This window comes from Myxine glutinosa, chromosome 2, assembly GCF_964187855.1.
Source record: "Myxine glutinosa chromosome 2, kmMyxGlut1.1, whole genome shotgun sequence".
Taxonomy (NCBI): Eukaryota; Metazoa; Chordata; class Myxini; order Myxiniformes; family Myxinidae; genus Myxine; species Myxine glutinosa.
In genome coordinates, this window is record NC_136262.1 from 160806540 (window position 1) to 160825506 (window position 18967).

At 45.6% G+C, this 18967-nt stretch overlaps 1 protein-coding gene across 2 annotated transcripts in view; it reads right to left on the reverse strand.

Annotated features, from left to right (window-relative positions):
* The window catches only part of LOC144888206 (lysosomal proton-coupled steroid conjugate and bile acid symporter SLC46A3-like), a 30618-nt gene extending 18094 nt beyond the window's left edge, over positions 1–12524 (reverse strand). The window contains exons 1-2 of one of the 2 annotated variants that reach the window (XM_078771868.1): positions 12282–12524; positions 11746–11976 (exon numbers count right to left, since the gene is read on the reverse strand). In XM_078771868.1, the coding sequence (XP_078627994.1) occupies positions 11746–11976 (231 nt within the window). In that variant the 5' untranslated portion in view covers positions 12282–12524. The remainder of the gene's footprint in view (positions 1–11745; positions 11977–12281) is intronic. The other variant, XM_078771867.1, reaches the window with a different exon arrangement.
* Between the last annotated feature and the right edge of the window lie 6443 nt (positions 12525–18967).

An 18967-nucleotide genomic window follows, 5' to 3' on the forward strand; every position in this document is an offset into this window, starting at 1 on the left:
GTTTGATACGAAACTGAAAGGGAGAAGCTCAGGTTGTGCTCCTTTACCAAGCAGCTAGCTTGTGCTTGCCAAGCCAGCTGTTCCTTAACGGTTTTGAATGGAGTGCTTGCTCAAATGCTTAAACCACTTGTCGATCTCTCCACAAGAAACTTGGTAAATGAACACACACCCAATGTTCTTGAGACCCGCCCATAGATCGACTGTAATCTATATACCCCAAAGAGGAATGACCCTTCCTGCCCCTCCCGGAGTCTGCGGGTGTACTAGTATCACAAATGAAATAAATATGTATTAAGTGGGACATTTATTTAATAAAATATCCTGTAAGGGTTTTGGGCAAAACACGTTTTTTTGAGCAATCCACCTTGGGAAAAGTCTTTATCATGTGTGCCCACTTCTCTTACTGTTATACTCCCCAAGCTCCCTAGCTCCCTAGCCTCACACCTAGGTCCTGCAGACTTCTCTTATTCTCTCATCGTTATAAAATTTGTTATACTCCCCAGTCGTAAAACCTGTTTACCCACTTCTCTTATTGGAGGAACTGCAAGAACCTTTACTTTGTATGTCTCCCAAGCTCTCTGGTTGGATGATTACTCCAAGAACTCTTTGAATGCTTATCATTTTTAATTTCCTGGACGTCCTTATCAGTGTGTGCATCAAACATAGCCTTGAGCACTGACAGACACTGCCTGTTCCTTTATGCTCTTCACCAAATAAAACCATGGTATTTTGCCCAACCTGAGAGAGTAGACCGTCATTTTGTGTTGTTCATTGGTATTCTGTGTATTGTTGATTTATGATCGATCTACTTCTCTCCGTGCATTTTCAAATAAATATTTCAAATTCACGACGTGAGGAAAATAAATTCTTCTTCTTCAACAATTCCCAGTCGGCAACTGGCTTTGGAGGCCAGCTTGGAGATGTGTTTTCCCAGGAAAGATCATGGCAGATAGTGAGACCCAAAAGCTTGAGTGACAGAACTTCTTGGAGAGGATTGTTGAGGAAGTAGATGGGAGGGTTGTCCAGTCGGTCTTTTCAGAGAAACATAGTAAGAGTGTGAGATTTGTCAGGATTGAAAGACATGTTTCACTTGTTTGACCAGTCTGAATTTTTCCAGGTCTGCAGAGAGTGAGGAGGCTCTGCATGCCAATCTGAGGGTTGAGATATGGAGTGGCAGAGAGTTGAGTCATCAGCAAAAAGATAGAGAGGATTTTCCATGGAGTCAGAGAAATCATTGATGAAGACCAGAAAAGCACAGTGCCCAGAACACTGCTCTTTCCTTTTCTGGTTAGAAACTAGAAACTTTGTGGTTAGAAACACTCTCCTCCCAGTTCAAAACTTCTCCACCTTGCCAGGAGAAAAGGACACAGAGTCCAGGAGCAGCTGGGTACAACTGGGTACGGTGGGTACAGAGAGTAATGGGTTTGGGACACAAGATTTTGAGGGAAACACAGAGTTGAGGCATTCAGCTTTTTCACCTGCGGTGTCAAATGTATAGCCATTTGAGGTAAGGGAGGGGATTGGAAGGGGAACAAACACCAGAAACAGATTTGACCAGACGTCACCAGGATTTGGAGGAGGGAGACAGGTTTGAGAGTTCAGTCTTGAGAGTAGAGAGATCTTGTTTCCTGGCTCTGGGGGTAGACACACACTTGGTCCGAGCTTTGTGGAAGGAACTGAGATTGCCTTCAATTGGATTAGCCTTCCATGAGGCGCAGGCAAGTTGTTTCAGGGCAACTACCTCACCACAAGATTCAGTGTACCATGGATGGGAGGAAGGGTATGACAACTGAAGAAGAGATGGGATAAATCTGTGCATGAGAGAGAGCAATTTTCTTTGGAAGAATTCCCAGGATGAGTTGATGTCAGAGGGAGTAGAGATGGGAGACCAGTCCAGATGATTGTGGCTGCTTGAATACCGTGCCAGTTGGCCCGAGTGAAATGCCAGACTCGTCGACGCTGAGGAGGCTCTTTGATAATGGCCAGAGAGATGTCCACTTTAACAAGGAAATTATCAGATTAACGGATTGTAGCAGAACAGTAGACATTTGCAGGGAAGTTAGTCATAACCAAGTCTAGAAGAGATGATGTACCATTGACCGAGATCCGGGTCGGGAAATTGACAGATTGTGTCAGTCACGGAAGTCCTTTGCTGAGGTGCCATGGCTAGAGCGAGAGGTCCCCACACCCAGCTGGCATGATGACGGTTGAAGGAAATTAAGGTAGACAGAGGAATGGGGGAGGAGGCAGCTTTGTGGACGAGTTAAGAGGCAACTTTGAGGAGGAGGAGTGAGGGGGAAGATTTGAAAAAGAGTGGTGAGAGGGAAGATTTGAAGGGAAGGGGTGTTTGTTTGATCTTTGCCACCTTGTACATGCTGCTTATACTCTCCCAACAATGGATGGAGGCCCTCAATGTCAAACATGAGATCAGGGCCGTCTCTCCAGACGAATCTCTAGCTTCCGGTACAGTCTACCATCCCGCCTTGCTCTCCAAAATCTCTGCCCATGGCATCCAATGCCAACTCTACTCTTGGGTTACCTACTGACTTCCTCTACTAGTCTGGGATCCGAGGCCTGGAAATGTGTAAAAAAGTGATTTTGAAGTGACACCCCTGCTATAAAATGTTTGACCCCTAGATCATGTCTGTGGGGGTGTTAGCCACCAGAAAAGTGACTTTAGCAAGGTAGTTTGGATTGCGCGAATTCTGTAAGGACGTTTTTTAACTTGGGGCGTCAACTGTAAAAAAGCAAGAAATTTAGGGGTAGGGGAAATTCAATTGACCATATATTCCATAATACAGGGGTGAGTGCATCAAATTACCACTCATTCTTTTTGTTATAAATGTGGCTTTTATATGAAACATGATTCAACGTGATTCGACCATCCATGAGGTCAGCAGAGGTCAAAAGGTCACGGAAAGTGGGTTAAGCTGGAAATTTAGCTCCTTTATAAAATAATTCACATATGTATATGTCACAATATGTTCCTTGCATCCCTCTACTGTTTCTGGCCTATATTGATCGTAATAGTGATGGTTTACTGTGGTGGTTGATGCTTTTCATCTTTTGTGTGGTGCTAGGGATTATTATGCTACATTTGTTTCAGCAACTTGCTTCACTCTTGCTGATCTTTATGATTACCATCGATCTTCAGCCTTAAACTTCCATTCAGAGACACAAGATGGTGGTAGTTTTGATGCTACAACAAATATAATTTATCAGTACACATTTGAGGGAGAAGGAAGTGGGGAGGTAGTGGGGGCAGTGCCCCTTAAGAAAACCAGGAAACTGACTATCAGTGAACCAGACAAATTCGTTCCAGTAAGTAGTAAACTGACACTGAAGGACAGAAGCCAGGCTAGGTCATTACGTGATATTGAACTTCCTCATGATGACAAGGGGGAAGCCTGCTTTCTAGCTAACAAGAACATCGTTTGGTTCCTACTGAGGATGTATCCAACACAGTTGATGACGGGTGAAAACGACAAGGACACTGGTAGCCTGACATGGAGCAGCTTCTTTGAATACAGTTCTGGGCAACATGCAGAGAAAACAAAGATTGGTTGTGGACCATTGCTTCCACAAAACCCAACCAACGCAGATGTAGTCCAGACCTCATTGGACTACTTTGTCTCCTTGAGTCTTAAGATGGGTCAGGCTAAGACGGTGGTGACTTGTGACCAGGCGATATATGACATAGTAAAGGGGTTGTTTAGGAAGGAATTGGAAAAGTACAAAGATGTTATTGTTCGACTTGGAGGATTCCATATTGCCCAGAACTTCTTGGGATCTATTGGATTTTTCATAATGGAGAGTGGCATAGAGGACATTCTGGTTTCTAGTGATATCTGTGGTCGAGGTACAGCCAATAAAGTCATGGCAGGAAAAGATTATTATAAGATGGTCCGTTACCATTCATGGTTGAGTGAGGCATTGTTCATGCTGAAGTCGGAGGCATTTGAGAAATGGCGGTTGTTCGAGAAGAATGAGGAGACACTTTCTTTGCTTTCGTCTCTGCTTGAAAGTCTTAGAAATGCCTTTGACAGGAAAGAGAAGGACGAATTTGCTGCACTCATGAAGGAAGTCATGAAATGCCTATAGTCACTGGAGTCGCTCTGGGGAGATTTTGAGAAGGGATTAGGAGTGACAGCCCATCTTTGGAGCATGTACATAGACATAGGGCTTATCCTAAGGCGTTACATCCATGCTGAGAGCTGGGCTGTGGCAACAGCACTTACAAGAGGTACAGAATATGCTACCCTATACCATTGCTTCCGGCCATAGTAAGTACAGGTCCTGCCTTCCGATCTATCTCAGTGAGATGCAAAAGCTTCCAGAAACAGCACCAGAAGTGCACGAGGAGTTTGCAGCTGGCAAATTCACAGTTCACCAGACTGCAGGAGACTTTAATGGTGTGTGGACAGACCTTGCCCTTGAACAGACCTACAATAGGGAAGGCAAAACAAGCCTCTTTAAGGGTATAACACAGTCTGAATCAGCACGAGAAAAGTACATCAAGGCTCTACCGTTCATGACCGCTGTCTCTGAAAGTGTAAAACAGATGGCACACATGGCCTCGCCGCAATCTGACCACCACGAGAAGCTGAGGAAAGACGACATGGAAGCCGTGTTGCAGATCAAACGGACCGTGGAAGAGAAGATGAAAAACCCATTCGATCCTTCACTTGCGACAGATAAACTAATGAACATATCCACAGGTCAGATTCTTGCAGCAACTACCCTGGTAGATGCCAAACGTCTAGGCTTGGAGGCAATGGATGCTGCCATGATGACGAATGCAGACAAGATTGTCCAACCAAAGATAGAAACATTCGCCACGCATCTGAAGAAAAGTAAGAAAAAGATGGACACTGTGAAAGAAGTCATCAGAGAGGAGAGTGCAGTGACAAGGGCAACTTTGTTTCGCACAGGACCTGAGTGATGAGGCACGGACTGAGGCATTTAGTTACGAATGGCTTGAGTACCCTCCCTCGTTGTTTGAGCCAGAGAAGAATGGATTTTCCATGCGGAAAGGTTGCAAATCCAACTATCTATCCACTCTACAGGCAGAGGTTGCCGAGTCATGGGAACCGTTAAAAGAGTTGCCTCCTTCTGCATCTGATGCAGTTTATGTAGTCGATGCAATGGCATTCATCCAGCGGTTCAACACACTTGGTTCGAGTACATTTGACCAACTTCAGGAAAGGTACAGGAACAAACTCTTGAACATGAAACCCAGACATTGCACTGAAGTGCATTTCGTGGGCGATCAATATGATTTTGGGTTAAAGAGTCTAAAAGGGGATGAACGCCAGAGACGGGAGTCAAATACCAACTTGCCAGAGTTTGTTCCAACGGACATCATGAAAATCCCTGATTGGAACACATTCCTGTCAAACCCTTGTCACAAGACCAATCTGCTGTCGTATCTTGCTTCACGTTGGTCCCAGGAGGCATCCTGGCCTGATGGCTTCTGCCTGGTCCTTGGGGTCAACGCCCAGGCAACTCGTGTGACGCAGACGGAACATACCAATGTTGATGAGCTGTACTGCCCTAACCACGAGGAGGCGGACACCAGAATCTTTGCTCACATTGCTAGCTGTGACAACAGCGTAGTTGTCATTCAGGCTACAGATACAGATATCATCGTCTTGTCAATGTATCATTTCCCTCGGTTGACAAACGTTGTTGAGTTATGGGTGGAAAAGGATGATCTGTTCTTCCCCATCCATGACTTGGTGAATGAGTTGGCCAAAGCAGTTGGAAAGGACGTATTGGCACTCACAGACACACTGCTCATCTCCTACATTCTGTCAGGTTGTGATTCGGTGAGCTATCCTTTCAAACGGGGTAAGAAGAGAGCAGTGAAAGTCGCACTCCAGCATGTTGACAAACAGCCAGCGTTGTCCAATTTCATCCGACATGAATCCGGACCTTCTGCACATGATCAGGTGATAACTGAAGCATGAAGCTTCTTTTGTGATCTCTACGGCAAGCCAGGGTATTCATCCCTGGATAAGCTCCGCGCCCACTTGTTTGCATCTAGCAAACTAGATCTGCGCTCCCTTCCTCCAACAGAAGATGCTTTTCACTTCCACGTTCTCGGGAGCCTTTGTCAGATCAGCTTATACAAGCAAGCTTCACTCAGCAATCCAGTGCTTCTTCCACCTGAAGAGTATGGCAGGAGTGTGGATGGTGACAGGTTAATTCCTGTCATGAAGAGCAAGCCATCAAAGCCTTCTGCTGCGAAGTTGAAGTACTGCAAATGTAAGAAGAAACCGAACTGCCTGAGGAATTGCCCTTGTGCGAAAGCTGGAGTACCATGCATCATTGCATGTGCCTGCAATGGCAACAGAGAAAAATGTGCATGGCTTCTGACTGATGACGGTGATGATGATGAGTAAATAGAGGTAATGACACTTTTCCAGACAGTATGTGGTATGACCTGTCGTTTTAAAACATGTTGAAGAGTACCGTGCAAATAGATAGTGTGAATGCCAGATTTTGGTGATTTTTTAAAAGTTATGCAAATCTAAAGTGACATACATGCCAGTAAGTTAAGTTCAGTCGGGGCATTTCTTTCCCAAAAACATCAGAGGGGTACAAACAACATATTTTGGGTGTAAAAGTTTGGCTATATTGAGCTTGAAGTAGGAAAAATGTGATTTTATTTACTAAAGGAGCTAAACTTTTAGCTTAACCCACTTTCCGTGACCTTTTGACCTCTGCTGACCTCATGGATGGTCCAATCACGTTGAATCATGTTTCATATAAAAGCCAACTTTATAACAAAAAGAATGAGTGGTAATTTGATGCACTCACCCCTGTATAATGGGATATATGGTCAATTGAATTTCCCCTACCCCTAAATTTCTTGCTTTTTTACAGTTGACGCCCCAAGTTAAAAAACGTCCCTACAGAATTCGCGCAATCCAAACTACCTTGCTAAAGTCACTTTTCTGGTGGCTAACACCCCCACAGACATGATCTAGGGGTCAAACATTTTATAGCAGGGGTGTCACTTCAAAATCAAATTTTGAGGTCTCGGATCCCAGACTATACCTTTGTAGCCAACGTGTGGCTCTCAACGGAATCCTCTCCTCTCCACCAACTTCTGTCCTTCTGTCTCCTATGCACTGGCTTTTCGCACCTTGGAAACATCACCAGGTTGACCTCTATCGAGAACTGCATGGCACACCAACCCATGCCCATTTCCTACTAGTGGTGTATGACCTCGATTAAAAGTGGCCTAAATCTCTGCGCCGAGAGTCAGTCAACACCCAACCGGTTATTCAAAGACTTCATTCGTTGTTTGCCCATGAGAACCTCCCGGATATCATTATCACAGTAAACAGGCACAAATTAATTTCCTCTCACTTTACAACAACTTACCTGGCAGTGAAAGCTATCAAACATTCGAAGAGCTGTAGGCCTATACAATCCTCAGGCTAATAGAGTTTTGCATCCTACATGGATGAAGGACTAATGTGACTGGGGAGAAAGAATTTAATGTTTGCGGTTTCACATGTTTAGAAAACAGCAGTTATGTCATTGGGAATGACCGTGCAGTTATCGGTTGAGACAGGAAGTTGGAGTGACAGTGCTATATGAATGCTCGTTAAAACAATTACCGAGAGAGCTCATAGAACACGCTACCCCTCACGGTGTTCAAGTTAATTTCAATTTAAAATGAAATAAGAATTTTAAATATCATTAAAAAAAATTCCGGAAGTTTAGTACTATTGAAGCAGTACTGTATTTATGCATCACCCTTGTACAACAATCAACAACATGCATTTTAAGGCCATTTTCCCAGCTAGAGCGGGGGTTAGCCTTGCGGTCCCCATGCATCACCCTTATACACCACCTTATTTAACATTTCCAAGTACTATACTGTTAAATGGAAGGGTTTTGAAAGTGGAAAGAAGGTGATTTGTACTCGAGTGTTCGAATACAGCAACAACAACAACAACAACAACAACAACAACAGGCATTTTAAGGCCATTTTCCCTGCTAGAGCAGGGGTTAGCCTTGCGGTCCCCATGACAATCTTCTCCATTTTGCCCTATTTTCTGCATCTCTCCTTGTTAACCCCCTTGCCCGCATTTCTTCTTCCACCATCTTTAGCCAAGTCTTTCTCGGTCTTCCCCGTCCCCTACTTCCTTCTACATTCATTTCCATCACTCTTCTCAACCAGTCACTTTCATCCTTCCTCAACACATGACCAAACCATCTCAACCTGTTCCTCTTCACAGCATCAATCACAGGCGAGGCTCTATTCCCATCATCTTTCGCAATTCATCATTTGTCTTCCTCTCTCTCAACGATACTCCGCACATCCATCGAACCATTCGCATTTCCACCCTTTCCAGCCTTCGTTGCTGCTCTACATTCATGACCAATGTCTCGCTCCTATAAATCATAACACTTCTCACACATGCAGCATACACCTTTCCCTTCAGCTTCAACGACATTCCCCCTCCTCATCAGCACGCTCTCTTGATATGAATTGAAATTTCAGGAAATTTAACGAAATCCTGGCAACGCAGGAAATTGAAATTTCCTTATGAATTGAAATACCGACTACTTTTCTGGAAATCCTAGCAGTGTGCATGTGTCTCCCAACCCCCCTCCCCCCATTCCCATGCCTCCTCCCCCCAAGCCCTCTCCCTTCCACAGATCTCTTGATATCCCTGTTCCCTACTGGGATTCTCTGTTGTGCTTCCCTCTCTCGTCTCCTCTTGTCTCCAGCTCCCTTTATTATATGTTACTAGGGCATGCCCGTACTATATATATATCTAAAATTATATCCCCCCCCTCTATTTACATGAAATGGTTTGGTCCATTCGCAAAGCCAAAGCGAACGGCTTGCGAGTACGGTGACAATCCCCCCCCTCTATTTACATGAAATGGTTTGGTCCAAAGCGAACGGCTTGCGAGTACGGTGACAATCCCCCCCCCTCTATTTACATGAAATGGTTTGGTCCAAAGCGAACGGCTTGCGAGTACGGTGACAATCCCCCCCCCCCCTCTATTTACATGAAATGGTTTGGTCCAAAGCGAACGGCTTGCGGAGTTTGGTAAAGAAATCGCCATAGCGTGCACAAACGCGCAGGAAAGCGAAAGAATCGCAAATTAGTTTTAATTAGTTTTAAAACATAGTTTAACGCCAACATAGTTTGCCAACGTGAAATAAATGAATACGCTCTCAAATGTGCCGTCCGAGGCAGAGTCTGTTCGGCACGTTCGGCACACGTGATAGCTCGCTGCTCTCTGATTGGTTGAATCGTTTTTTGGACATAGCTCGGTAACTACTTGTCCGATTAATATGAAACCTTGAAAAGGCACATCCTCGGGTCCCCAGCAATATACCTGGCAAGTTTAAAGTATATCGGACCCGTGGTTGTCGAGAAACAGCGGTCACAGACAAACAAACATACACACAGAGATTACTGGAATTATAGATAGACTAGGGCATGCCCGTACTATATATAAGCTAGGACGTGCCCGTACGTGGGTGCCCGTTCCTTGCCAAAAAAAAAAAATTTGTGTAGGGGTGTGTGTGTGTAAACATCCTAGGGCGTGCCCGTACGTGGGTGCAAAAAAACATGCGTGCAAACAACAACAACAAAAAAAAACTTTGAAACCACGTGGCAGTAACGACCACAGAACCCCCCCCCCCCCTCTATTTACATGAATGGTTTGGTCCATTCGCAACGACCACAGAACCCCCCCCTCTATTTACATGCAATGGTTTGGTCCATTCGCAACGCCAAAGCGAACGGCGAACGGCTAAATCGCCATAGCTCGGTAAGTACTTGTCCGATTAATTTAAAACCTTGAAAAGGCACATCCTCGGGTCCCCAGCAATATACCTGGCAAGTTTAAAGTATATCGGACCCGTGGTTGTCGAGAAACAGCGGTCACAGACAAACACACACACAGACACACAGACACACAGACACACAGAGATTGCTGGAATTATAGATAGATATGTGTTACGTCTTACACGGGCCTCGACTTGGTATGCAAAAAAAAAAAAATACATGTCGTTTCTCGATCATAAACTGACGTTTGTAGACCGACGGACAGATGGACAGACATGACCCATTTGCTTATTCCCGCTTTTCACTGCTCGTGCTCGGGGTGATTGACAGTTGATGTTCATAATTACCAGAAAGTCTTGAATCCCTACTATATGTAACAGCAAATCCATTAAAGGCGAGGTGGAGAGAGAGAAAAGGAGAGGTGGAGAGAGAGAGAAAAAAGGAGAGGTGGAGAGAGAGAGAAAAAAGGAGAGGTGGAGAGAGAGAGAAAAGGAGAGGTGGAGAGAGAGAGAGAGAAAAGGAGAGGTGGAGAGAGAGAGAGAAAAGGAGAGGTGGAGAGAGAGAGAGAAAAGGAGAGGTGGAGAGAGAGAGAAAAAAGGAGAGGTGGAGAGAGAGAGAAAAGGAGAGGTGGAGAGAGAGAGAAAAAAGGAGAGGTGGAGAGAGAGAGAAAAGGAGAGGTGGGGAGAGAGAGAAAAGGAGAGGTGGAGAGAGAGAGAAAAGGAGAGGTGGAGAGAGAGAGAAAAGGAGAGGTGGAGAGAGAGAGAAAAGGAGAGGTGGAGAGAGAGAGAGAAAAGGAGAGGTGGAGAGAGAGAGAGAAAAGGAGAGGTGGAGAGAGAGAGAGAAAAGGAGAGGTGGAGAGAGAGAGAGAAAAGGAGAGGTGGAGAGAGAGAGAGAAAAGGAGAGGTGGAGAGAGAGAGAGAGAGAGAGAAAAGGAGAGGTGGAGAGAGAGAGAGAAAAGGAGAGGTGGAGAGAGAGAGAGAAAAGGAGAGGTGGGGAGAGAAAGAAAAGGAGAGGTGGGGAGAGAAAGAAAAGGAGAGGTGGGGAGAGAGAGAAAAGGAGAGGTGGAGAGAGAGAGAAAAGGAGAGGTGGAGAGAGAGAGAAAAGGAGAGGTGGAGAGAGAGAGAAAAGGAGAGGTGGAGAGAGAGAGAAAAGGAGAGGTGGAGAGAGAGAGAAAAGGAGAGGTGGGGAGAGAGAGAAAAGGAGAGGTGGAGAGAGAGAGAAAAGGAGAGGTGGAGAGAGAGAGAAAAGGAGAGGTGGAGAGAGAGAGAAAAGGAGAGGTGGAGAGAGAGAGAAAAGGAGAGGTGGAGAGAGAGAGAAAATGAGAGGTGGAGAGAGAGAGAAAAGGAGAGGTGGAGAAAGAGAAAAGGAGAGGTGGAGAGAGAGAGAAAATGAGAGGTGGAGAGAGAGAGAAAAGGAGAGGTGGAGAGAGAGAAAAGGAGAGGTGGAGAGAGAGAAAAGGAGAGGTGGAGAGAGAGAAAAGGAGAGGTGGAGAGAGAGAAAAGGAGAGCGTGAGGGAGAGCGCGAGAGATCTGAGGAAGAGGGGGAGGCGTAAGGGAGTTGGGACTTGGGGGTGTGTGGGAAATGAGCGAAGGGAGGCGAGGGTTTGTTAACGGACGGACGGACGCAGGCAGGGGCGCCGGGGGGGGGGGGGGGGAGTTAGGATGATTCCAAGGGCCCTGCACTGACAGGGGCCCTAAAAATTATGAGAACATTTGGTAAAAATGTGCGCACGTGCTTCATTGGGGGCCATTGTGATATATTTTCATGGGGCCCAAAATCCCTGGCGGCGCCCCTGGACGCAGGCACACTTCCACCAAGCTCCTTTTATATATTACATGTACATGTTAAAGGCGATACTGAAAGTAGGTAGCTCTCGTGTACACAGATGGCTGCACGTTTCCGATCTGCGTGAACCTACCTCCTCGTGCGTTGTCCCGTTGAAGTAGCAGGTGCCGTTGGGATGCATGTTGGCGGGAAATGGGAAACCACTTTTGCTGGCCATGTCCTCGCACAGCCTCCGGTAGATGTACGGACTTATCAGGGGACCGGGCAAGCTCCCGGCGAACAGGAACAACGCCATGAGCGGCTCGACCAGGCGAATGCGTCTGAGGCCACACGACGCCATGACCGATGGTTGAAAGACGTCCATCTGCCCACAACAAATAACTAAATAAAATGGAAACAACCACAGCGTTTTCACGCAGCAACGATACGAATCGTGAAAGTCATGTGATCGAAATTACAAACTCCCGCCATTCATTGATGTTCCAAACTGTAGTTAATTGGTCCAAACTGTACATCGTAATTAGTTTCCCTGAAGGATTAAACTCTCGAAATTACATTGATGAAGATTATGTATAATTCACCTGTCGGCGAACAATTTAATGTACAAGTTTTCCTGCGCGTTAACGAGTACAAATGAACGTGTAAAGGTAGTAAGGTAACCGTACGTACCTGTCGGCATAAGTTCCACCGATTCACACAACAAAGTTCGGGCACCAATGATTTCAACTTACGTTTACACTCTTATACAGGACACGACTTCCTTTTCGCGCGAGTTAAAACCACGATGACGTCACGTGTTTCCCACTTCGGGTGGGCGTGGTTGTCATTTGTGTTCTTTCTCCATTTACCTTAATTCTCTGAATCTCTCCCACGAATGGAAACACAGAACGCAAACTCCTACGAGATTGGATTCAAAATTCCGGGTGCTGGTTGCATCATTACCGTGGCGTGGCTCGATACACCTCATTAGGTAAACAACATGAATATTTGGTTTATATTAGTGGAAGGTCAAGTTACCTGTTTGGTTGAGTTATGAAACGCTCGTTTTGTTTTTCATTAATAACTGCAAATGGGACAGCCGGCTTAAAAACACAAAGCGTTGCTCATGGATCCGAAGGAGCCTTTTACTTTTACCGTACGTTACCTGGATTAGCCAATCCCTTTCAATGGATCTCGGGACACGTAACTTCACCTTGCACCTGGAGATGTTCGATCCCCAACGTCATTTGGACACCTTTAAGCCGTCGGTCTGGCATCCCAATAGCAAAAAGGTAGAGTTTTGGTGGCGCCGTGTCGCACCTGCCGGATGATACCCACGCCATTGTACCTCATGCCACACCCGGTGATGGCAGACATGCACGCCACATGCCACAAGCAATTAAACTTGTTTGGGCTTTAACGTCTCCATTCGAAGATCGACATTTATAATGCAGACGCTGCTTTCCAACACAGAGACAATTGTAACACCTTTTTACCGTGAGGAGAACTAACAGGTGCGTGTTCATTAACCAGGCAGGTGGCACTTGCCAAGCCACCTGTTCCTGACGGTTATGGGGTTCCTGACGGTTATGGACGGTTTCTCATGGCGTGCATCCTTGAGTGCTTCAGGCACTTGGAGAATGATATGAATGATTCAGACACTTGGAGAATGATATGAATGATTCAGACACTTGGAGAATGATATGAATGATTCAGGCACTTGGAGAATGATATGAATGATTCAGACACTTGGAGAATGATATGCATGATTCAGACACTTGGAGAATGATATGCATGATTCAGACACTTGGAGAATGATATGCATGATTCAGACACTTGGAGAATGATATGAATGATTCAGACACTTGGAGAATGATATGCATGATTCAGACACTTGGAGAATGATATGAATGATTCAGACACTTGGAGAATGATATGCATGATTCAGACACTTGGAGAATGATATGCATGATTCAGACACTTGGAGAATGATATGAATGATTCAGACACTTGGAGAATGATATGAATGATTCAGGCACTTGGAGAATGATATGCATGATTCAGACACTTGGAGAATGATATGAATGATTCAGACACTTGGAGAATGATATGAATGATTCAGACACTTGGAGAATGATATGCATGATTCAGACACTTGGAGAATGATATGCATGATTCAGACACTTGGAGAATGATATGAATGATTCAGACACTTGGAGAATGATATGAATGATTCAGACACTTGGAGAATGATATGAATGATTCAGACACTTGGAGAATGATATGCATGATTCAGACACTTGGAGAATGATATGCATGATTCAGACACTTGAAGAATGATATGAATGATTCAGACACTTGGAGAATGATATGCATGATTCAGACACTTGGAGAATGATATGAATGATTCAGACACTTGGAGAATGATATGAATGATTCAGACACTTGGAGAATGATATGCATGATTCAGACACTTGGAGAATGATATGCATGATTCAGACACTTGGAGAATGATATGCATGATTCAGACACTTGGAGAATGATATGCATGACTCAGACACTTGGAGAATGATATGAATGATTCAGACACTTGGAGAATGATATGAATGATTCAGACACTTGGAGAATGATATGCATGATTCAGACACTTGGAGAATGATATGAATGATTCAGACACTTGGAGAATGATATGAATGATTCAGACACTTGGAGAATGATATGCATGATTCAGACACTTGGAGAATGATATGCATGATTCAGACACTTGAAGAATGATATGAATGATTCAGACACTTGGAGAATGATATGCATGATTCAGACACTTGGAGAATGATATGAATGATTCAGACACTTGGAGAATGATATGAATGATTCAGACACTTGGAGAATGATATGCATGATTCAGACACTTGGAGAATGATATGCATGTTTCAGACACTTGGAGAATGATATGCATGATTCAGACACTTGGAGAATGATATGAATGATTCAGACACTTGGATAATGATATTGTTGTGGTTTTTAGAACCCTCCACGTTGTAAATATCTGTAATATTCCCTTATAAATAATCCCCTGTAAATATTCCCATTTTTGGTGTAAAGGTCAAAGGTCGCACCCTAGTTAGGCCACGAGCAGCACGTAGCACACCATAGGCTTCTTCTTTAGTTATTTCATTTGTATGTGTTCTAGTTAAGGATCTGTTCCCAATAGTTTGACTCTGCGTTGTATTAATCAAATAACCTAGGCCCCTTCAATTACCCCCAATCTCTCTCTCTCCAAAAGTGCCAATAGCACCTACAGACGGGGCTTGTCCTTCCCAATGGTGTCACATAATCTTATTGCCGTCGTCGCTGCCTTAGCGCTCACTGCAAACACTATTGAACATGCGGTCGGCTCGAGGAAAGAAGGGGCGGAGCCACGGGAAGAGGTGTGGCCTCGCCCACGAGCCGTCGAGGGTGGAACCAGTGAGCCCTCTCTGACCAACCAGGGCTGAGGTGAGCTCGTTAATAGGCGTGGCTCGATGAAGCGCGGCTTGATTTCTAAGCGGGTTATAAAAGCGCAAGCGCCAAGCCCTCTCACAGAGATGCGCCAGGGAGAGAGAAGGAGTCAAACCTAAAGAGATGCAAGAGATGCGCGAGGGGAGGCCATTGATGAAGAACTGCGCAGGGGACCGTTGCGATTGAGAGAACAGCGCAGAGATGGCGGATGATAAGAACACTGCACAGAGGATCGCTTGGAACCATCGTTTGATACGAACTGTCGTTTGGTTTGAGAGCATTCGACATGCTATACGCATGCAGCATCCCCGCCCCTCGCGTATGTAAGGTCCGGTCATGCGCCAACGACACGCGAAGCTGCCTGCCATTCTTCGCGGTGGACCCGGAGCCTGGAACCATCTGCTTGGACCCTTATCTTCCTTCCCACCACCACCACCCCATTCGTGTAAGTGTGTTTGTATTGTCCTGGGCGTGTGATAATATAAGACTGTTTAAGGCTGCCCTGTGGCACTGCTTCTTCTGCTTCTTCTTGTATATTCCCTTCTTTCCTTTCCTCTTTGGGTTTCTTGTAAATAATTAATAAATTATATTTGTTCTTGCTTTACTTTGGTTCCTCTCATCCGATCGCTTGCGTCCTGTCCCCAATTGAATATCAGTGGCACAATATAGGAACCACTATAATCGGGTTTAGACTGCCGCTAACGGCTCGAGCTTCGGATTGTTAAACCGCTCGGCAAAATTCCATCTTGTCCGTGGCTCGGGCAGAAATAGCGCCCTGCTTTGCGGCGAGGTTGGCGAAGGTATCTGGGACTCCATTGACCAGTCACCCTGGTCAATCTCAACCCTGCAAAGGAGCGCGATATCTTCTAGGACTCGGACGGCCAGCTTAATAGACGAGGGGATTAAACCCCCCTCGGTAAGGGGAGCGCCGTAGTTCGAGATCCGCAACAATATGAATGATTCAGACACTTGGAGAATGATATGAATGATTCAGACACATGGAGAATGATATGAATGATTCAGACACTTGGAGAATGATATGAATGATTCAGACACTTGGAGAATGATATGAATGATTCAGACACTTGGAGAATGATATGAATGTTTCAGACACTTGGAGAATGACCTGAATGCTGCATCCACTTGGAGCATTGTTGAACTTCGTAAGGTCCGTCATAAGGTTGCTGCAAGGGTTCTGTCCAAAGTCACATCGTATGAATACGTGGATGCATGTATACATTTCCTGGGGAATAAAATCCGGGTGTGACAAAGGTGAATGTGTTGGTGTCGCCCAGAGACCCTGCACGGCTGAACGAAGTTGGTTGGCATCGTTGGTGGCATCACGTAAGGTGTCATTGGATGGTGAGAAGACATATGTGAGGCCGTCCAGGTAAAACCTTCCAGCTTCTTCTTCTTCTTCCTTCGACCCACATGCACATATAAAATCTGCTATTGAACCGAATGCCTTGAATTAACGCTCGATTTGCTATCCGTGATTTCCCGGTCTTCAACGTGGGAAATCCCAGGACAGTATTTTCACAATTCGATGCAAAATTGAAGGCCTTGGGGTCGACGCAAAAGAGGACACAGGAGCAACCACCACAATCATCAGCTCTGTGGTCCTGAAAATTTGAGTGCAAATGGTTGGGACCAGATCCAGTGTTTGCCAAAACCATAGTTTACAGTTCGCTCCCAGGGTAATGGCCCCCATCATAGGACATGGTTTTTTAACCCTCAAGTTGGGGAAGTTTAAATATCGGTTAGAGGTATGGGTGGCCGAGGTGTGCAACAAAATCCAATTGGAGGATAAAGGTAGGAATTTTTTTTTTTTTTGTGTACAGAATCGAGGTACACAAACAGAGCTAACATTTATCACACAAACAAATCAAACAGACAAACAAAGTATATAAAAAGGGGAGTGGTAGACAAGATGGGGAGAGAAGGGGAAGCACACAAACACAACATTTGAGAGCAGGGACATCGGGAGATGTGTGGGAGGGAGAGGGATTGGGGGGGGGGGGGGGATGGGAGGAGCATAAAACACAAGGACACCAAGGACTTCCAGGAAAGAAGTTAGTATTTCAAAAAAAGTGGATTTGGGGTGAAATTAGTGGGGGTAGAAAAGATCAAGGTTTTGGATGGGGGAAGATAAGAGATGGTGGTGAACAGCTGTTTTAAAGACCTGGAGGGAGGAGTGGGATTGAAGAGAGTGAGGGAGTTTGTTCCAGAGGTGGGAGAAAAGAGGAATGAAGGAGTGAAGGTGAGCAGAGAGTCTTGATTTTGGCAGTTTAACCATAAGAGGGTTGCAGGCAGATATTGTGCGACCTGTAGGAATATTTGGGGGACAGAGCCCAGAGAGAGCTGGGGGAGCAAGGCCGGAGAGGAGTCGGTAGAAGACGGAAAGACCACCAAACTGCCTGCGGTGATTAAGTGAAAGGCCCTCGGAGTTAGCTTCATTGTGGGGGATTCCAATGATTCTGAACGCTTTGGTTTCAACAGCGTGAAGACGAGCTAGGTGTGAGGCAGGAGCACCAGCCAGAGGGGAGAGCAGTATTCCATTGAGCTGCGGATGAAAGCCTTGTATGTGGTGAGGAGCTCCGGTGTGCCAAGGAAGGACTTCGCATGACGGAGGATGCCCAGTCGGCGACTGGCATTGTAGGCCAGATTTGAAATGTGGTTTTCCCAGGAAAGATCATGGCAGATAGTGAGACCCAAAAGCTTGAGTGACAGAACTTCTTGGAGAGGATTATTCAGAAATTGGATGGGAGGGTTGTCCAGTCGGTCTTTTCGGAGAGATATCGTAAGAGTGTGAGAATTGTCAGGATTGAAAGACATGTTCCACTTGTTTAACCAGTCTGTGATTTTGTCCAGGTCTGCAGAGAGTGAGGAGGCTGCAGACTGCCGATCTGAGGGATGAGGAAAGGAGCGTCAGAGAGTGGAGTCATCAGCAAAGAGATAGAGAGGGTTTTCAAGAGGGTCAGAGAGATCATTGATGAAGACCAGAAAACGCACAGGGCCCAGAACACTGCCTTGGGGAACTACAGCCTGAACAGGAAGAGGAGATGAGAGAAACCCATTCAGGGCCACACGTTGACTACGACTAGAGAGGAAGTCCGCCAGCCATGTGTGGAGATTTACATGGATGCCAAAGGAGGAGAGTTTGGTGAGCAGAGCGGGGTACCAGACTGTATCGAAGGCACGTGATATGTCAAGGGAGACAGCTCGAATTTCCTGTTTGGCATTGAGGACCTCCATCCATTGTTGAGACAGCAGAAGCAGCATGTCCAGAGTAGAGTGACCTGGTCTGAAACCAAATTGATGATCAGAGATCAAGCCATTGGAGAAGAGGAAAGATTTCATATCCGAAGCAATGATGGATTCCATGACTTTGCTGATAATTGGGAGAAGGCTGATTGGTCTGTAGTTGCTAGGATCTGTTTTTGCACATTTTTTGTGTAAAGTGTTGATGTTGGCTGATTTCCAAGCAGATGGCAGATGACCTTGAGCAAAAGAGAGGGTGAAGAGAACAGAGAGAGGGAGTGAAAGAGCGGAAGAACAGGATTTTAGGACCCGTGGGCTGATGCCGTCAGATCCAGTTGAGTCGAGGGTTGACAGAAACTTTTCCACCTTGTCAGGAGGAAAGGACACAGAGTCCAGGAGCAGCTGGGTATGACTGGGTATAGTGGGTACAGCGAGGGATGGCTTTGGGACACAAGATTTAGAGGCAAACACAGAGTTGAGGCATTCAGCTTTTTCACGTGCGGTGTCAGCTGTGTGGCCGTTTGAGGTAAGGGAGGGGATGGAGGGGGAACAAACACCAGAAACAGATTTGACGAGACGCCACCAGGATTTGGAAGAGGGAGACAGATATATATAGT